General features: G+C 45.2%; 1 protein-coding gene across 1 annotated transcript; it reads left to right on the top strand.

Annotated features, from left to right (window-relative positions):
• Positions 1-249: 249 nt before the first annotated feature.
• On the top strand, positions 250-4,345 carry paqr9 (progestin and adipoQ receptor family member 9). Its single transcript, XM_031874226.1, has one exon. It carries the CDS (start codon positions 1,265-1,267, stop codon positions 2,420-2,422), a length of 1,158 nt encoding a protein of 385 aa, XP_031730086.1. The 5' UTR covers positions 250-1,264; the 3' UTR covers positions 2,423-4,345.
• Positions 4,346-4,857: the final 512 nt, after the last annotated feature.

Here is a 4,857-nt window from a genome sequence, read left to right on the forward strand (position 1 = left end):
TCATTGTTGTTTGTTTTTCGTTACATCCTGAATAACTAGCCTACATTTGTAAAAGTAGGCCTAAATTCTACATTGGCGAAAGTGAAGGAATGTACAGCTGATTTGATGTAAAGGTCTTGTAAATGACAGAAATATTAATCACGTGCATTTAGCTTATAGGTTACTGGAATCAAGCAATATGACCTCTAAAGAGTGTTACGTCACGACCTCTGAGTTTTATTTTGAAACTCACAACCGGAACCCAGGTATTATGGCGTGCGTAGCTTGACGCTGGTACCTGTCAAACAGTCCCCCGTTCTCCTCGGTGTGTTCCCGAAATGCCGGTTGGCTTCAGACTAACAGGGCTAAAGACTCACGGCAGTGTGCTGGCTCTCACAGAATGTATTCAAACTTGACCTTGCGTCCCCGGCACACTTAACGGATTGCTCACCGGTCCCGGGGGATTTCTTCTTCTCCGCAGCGCCCTGCATTACAACGGAATGGAAGCTGAATGGAAGTCGGACGTGGATACAGGCTGATGGACCAGGAACAACAGGAGGAAGAGCAGCCCGCTGTAGACTGATACAGTGCTGATCGCCGGCATGACCTACTTAGCACAGAGCTTGATGGACGTGTCTTCAGGACATCTCTGCTGCTGTATGGATACATTGATGGACGTGTCTTCAGGACATCTCTGCTGCTGTATGGATACATTGACGCGCTGCTCAACCTTGTAACACAGTAATAAGTGACCTTCATTTTGATTTGCTGCTTCAGAACTGTCCACAAGACACGTGAAGTCGCTAAACAAACAGAAGCATCCACGCAGACCATATCCTATGCAAAGTAGGGGAACTAAATAAAATGCACGAAAAGCAGTGCATGCTGGATGTTTTGCTGACGTTTTTCTTGGGGTTTAAGAGAAAACCAAAAGGAAAAATTAACCAAGCAGGTGGCCCAGGGATTCTGGGTACTACTCTCTGCCCTGCCTTTTTCTGTCTGTCTGACTATACACCAGCTCTGCTCTTTGGACTAGTCGACAGCTCGCGGGGCCCACAGTGGAGCCAAGGATCAAAAGTCCTGAGAAGAGCAGGGCTGAAAGGTCTTTTTTAAGCCGGAGGAGCCTGCAGATGCCTTATCTACTCATTAGCAAGAGAGTGTATGGGGATCACTTACTATGCTGTGATTAGCAATAAAGTCATCAGCCAACCAATAAACACTGAAGTGCTGTGCAGGAAAAGACAGATTCAAATAAACTTTTTTGACCGTCAGCAAACTGAACATTATGCTACTGAACTGTGGCCAGCCGTTACCTCTTCTGAGGCATACGGATGTGCCGCCGCGTGTCATAGAAAACTTCATCCTGACTGGCTACCGCTTTCCAAACTACAGCCTAAGGGATTGCTTACTATCGGCATTCAGGCCCACCAATGAAACAGGCAACTTCTGGACACACTTCCTCCCAGTTTTTATTTTTTCATACTATTTTGTGGAGGTGTTTGGTTGGGAAGGTGCGCCAAATGGTGACGCCCCGTTCTTCTATCCGTTGTGGAACTACTTTATCGGGGTGTTCTGTCTGTTAATGGCTAGCAGCATGGCCCACCTGCTCAACTCAATGTCTCTGGTGGTAAGAGAAGTCTGCTTCTTTGTGGATTACGGCACTATCAGTTCCTACACCGTTGGCTCATCATTGGCGTACTACTACTACATCCACCCTCGGGCAGGGATAGTAGAGACGGGAGGCCGAAATGGCTCCCATATGGACTTGAAACTTGAACCTGCAGGATCTCTTACATCATCCTATGCAATCCCAGATTTCTCTGTGTTTTTTGAGACCTTCTACATCCCGACCGCATGCGTTGTAGCAATCATTTGCGTCATATCTTGCTGCAACACTCGCCATAGGTGGAGGCGGCATCGGTACGTCATCCGAACCTTTGTTTTCCTCCTCCCGTTCCTCATCTCCTCCACGCCAGTCTTCTACCGCCTCCTCACTAGATCGCCTTACTCTACCACCTCCTCTTTCGCGGCTTCCACCTCCACGGCCAGCTTCTTCCATCGCCACTGCCTCTGGCTGCTGGTGTCGGCCGTCTTCAACATCAGCAAGTTCCCCGAGCGGCTAGCTCCGGGCCGCTTCGACATCTGGGGGCACAGCCACCAGTGGTTCCACTGTTGCACGTTTTTGTCCATCCTCGACGAACTCCACATGATCAAGACCGAGGTGAGGGCAATCCTGCTCAGCCCAACTCTGCTTTTGCCCCCTGCAATCCTCTCCCGCCTACCAGGACCTACCATAGCTTCCACCTACGGGGTGATGTTCCTCCTCCAGACCACCATCATCTCCATCATCGTGTGGTTCTCCTGGCATGCCACCAGCATCTATGGACCCCAGAGAGACCAGCTGGAAAAGGAACACCCCAAGAAAACCCTGAAATGCCACTGATCACAAAGACATCTTTTTTTTTTAATCCCAACTGCGAAGGAAGGTTTGCACACGCATACAGAGCCATGCCACAAAGACAAGTAAAACAATATTTCTCTCCTAATTTCAAGTCCCTCATATGTTCCAATCCCTTCAACAGCTTTTTTTTTTCAAGCTTTCATGAGCAGAAATCTGGGACGATGGGAGATGAAAGGATTATATTCTGAGCTCACCGCAGGGTGGCTGTCTGGTTGAGTGGATATTGAACGTCCTAGCCAGTTCTTTCCCCTGAGCTCATCCAGCATGTTCCAACAGGATGTCTGAGCTGTGGCGATAATAACTACCTCCAGGGACTGTATACTTGAGGACACTGGAAAGGTGTTGGTACCCAGAAGAACTGTTCCATATAACATGTGGGTAATGTGGCGTAAATGTAAGCGTGAGCATTTACAGAAGTTGCTGTTGTCAAGTAGTTCCTCCTGTTCCACTTCCCCTTCCCTCTGACCTTACACAGCATCTTCTGAAAAGCCTCTGCTATGGTTGCTGTTGGAACTTTTGTTTCACATTGAATGAATCCTTTTCTGGCCTTTGTTGACCACACCGTATCTTCCTCTTGACGCCCACACGCAGTCTCATTTCCTCTCTTTCCAAGTGACACTTGCAGCAGGAAGTGCGGTGGCCTTGACGACGCAACAGAAATAGCTGAGAGCTCATATGAGTCGTAAAGTAAAGCACGTTCAGGGGGAAGCCATTAAGAAGCCATGTTCGCTTTGTTCACTTTTAAGAAATTCTTTTTCTCTCTGTGACTGTGCCAATTGTCTGTGTCCATGTTTGTCATGTGTTTCATATAGAAGCACAGTGTCCAGAGAGAAGGGGGAACGCTAACGGTATGCTAACGTCAGTAATGGATCAAAGAAGAATTCTTTTTGCTAAAATGCGTTTTTCGTCTTCAACAAAATCAACGTGGTGGTTTCAAGACCCATCTGCTGAAGTGTCCACGAACAAGACACTTGGTGCTGCTGTGTACCCGAGCCAGTCCTCCCTGATGAGGGGAGAGGAAATAGGATTTGTATAGAGAATTATACTTATTCCTTTGTTCTGAGTTCATGCGCACACTGAAAATGGACCATGACTATTTGCGCTCGGACGAAGATTCATGTGTTTTCTCTGCATGTTTTTATGTAATTGTGTCATGTCCTCAGTGATTTTGTCCTGTCAAGCTGTCTGTCTCTGAGGGAGTTGCATCTTAAATTTTTACCTCCCACATCGCATTGACATGTTGAAATCATGTTGGTCACTGTCGCATTTCAAAGATGTTACGATTACCACTGTATTAGTTCTACTTGTATCTGCACATTAACTTGTGTTTCTTTTTCATTCACTTGCTTAGAGATGAAAACTGAGTTGTTAATTATGTATGACACCGCAATGATTGTGGTTGTGGTTGTGATACTCATGCTGTTATGGTGCACTTTAAAGCTTCTTCAAAGATCCTCAGAATGTTCCTTTAAGGGAACCCTGCAGTACTGTATTATTTCAGAACATTTCAGGTTTAAGTTGTGCTTTCTAAGGAATAGTCAGATTCATCGGGTAACAATGCATCCAATGTTGAAGTCATGCTTCTACCTCTATAGAGCATGTGTGTCACTGTAGCGATGACAAGAACCAACGCTGAACTGGATCTCGTCCCGTCCCCAGTCTAGATGCCAGACTTGAATCTATCGATGTTAGAGTTCAGTATATGAATGTGAGACTTACACACTGCTGTACCTAACCCAGTCAAGTACTCAGGGGTGACTGAGGAACGACACTAACCTGTTATTTACATGCATTTAGATGATACATTACTGGAGGATGATTAAAGAATCTGTGTCTGTTATTGATGATTCAAATAGCACTAATATGGATGATTGAGTTTAATAAATAAATTATGCAGAGAACTATTATCAGTGTGGCAATTTATTTATTTCCCTGTGTAGATGTTGATCAGGAGGCTTGACATGGCTCTGGATTCTACTGTTTAACATTCGTTCCAGAGGGAATATCTGGACAACTGGATTTCCAGGAAGTTTGGTTCTTACATTCATGATCCCCAGAGGAAGAATCCTAAATACTTTAATTATCTTTTTTTTACTTTTCATCTAGTGCCACTAACAGGTTAAAATGTTGTCTCGTACAAACAGCATACTTAGACAACAATAGCATCTAACAATAAAACATTAGCATGTTAACATGTAAACTATGGTTGTATTTCTGTACTACTTTATGCTAACATTTACGTAGTAACATGCTAAATGGTCCACTCCAAGCAAACAGGGCCGTACCATTTAGAACAAGGAGGTAAAGATCTCTGTATGCCTCTGCACTGCTGACTGCTGTGGCCGGAGACATTATGTTTTGGGGTTTTCTGTCTGTCTGAACCATATACGTGAATATCTCAAGACTGCTTTGAGCAA

The sequence above is a fragment of the Anarrhichthys ocellatus genome, unplaced genomic scaffold (assembly GCF_004355925.1).
Source record: "Anarrhichthys ocellatus isolate YVR2014 unplaced genomic scaffold, GSC_Weel_1.0 scaffold79, whole genome shotgun sequence".
Taxonomy (NCBI): domain Eukaryota; kingdom Metazoa; phylum Chordata; class Actinopteri; order Perciformes; family Anarhichadidae; genus Anarrhichthys; species Anarrhichthys ocellatus.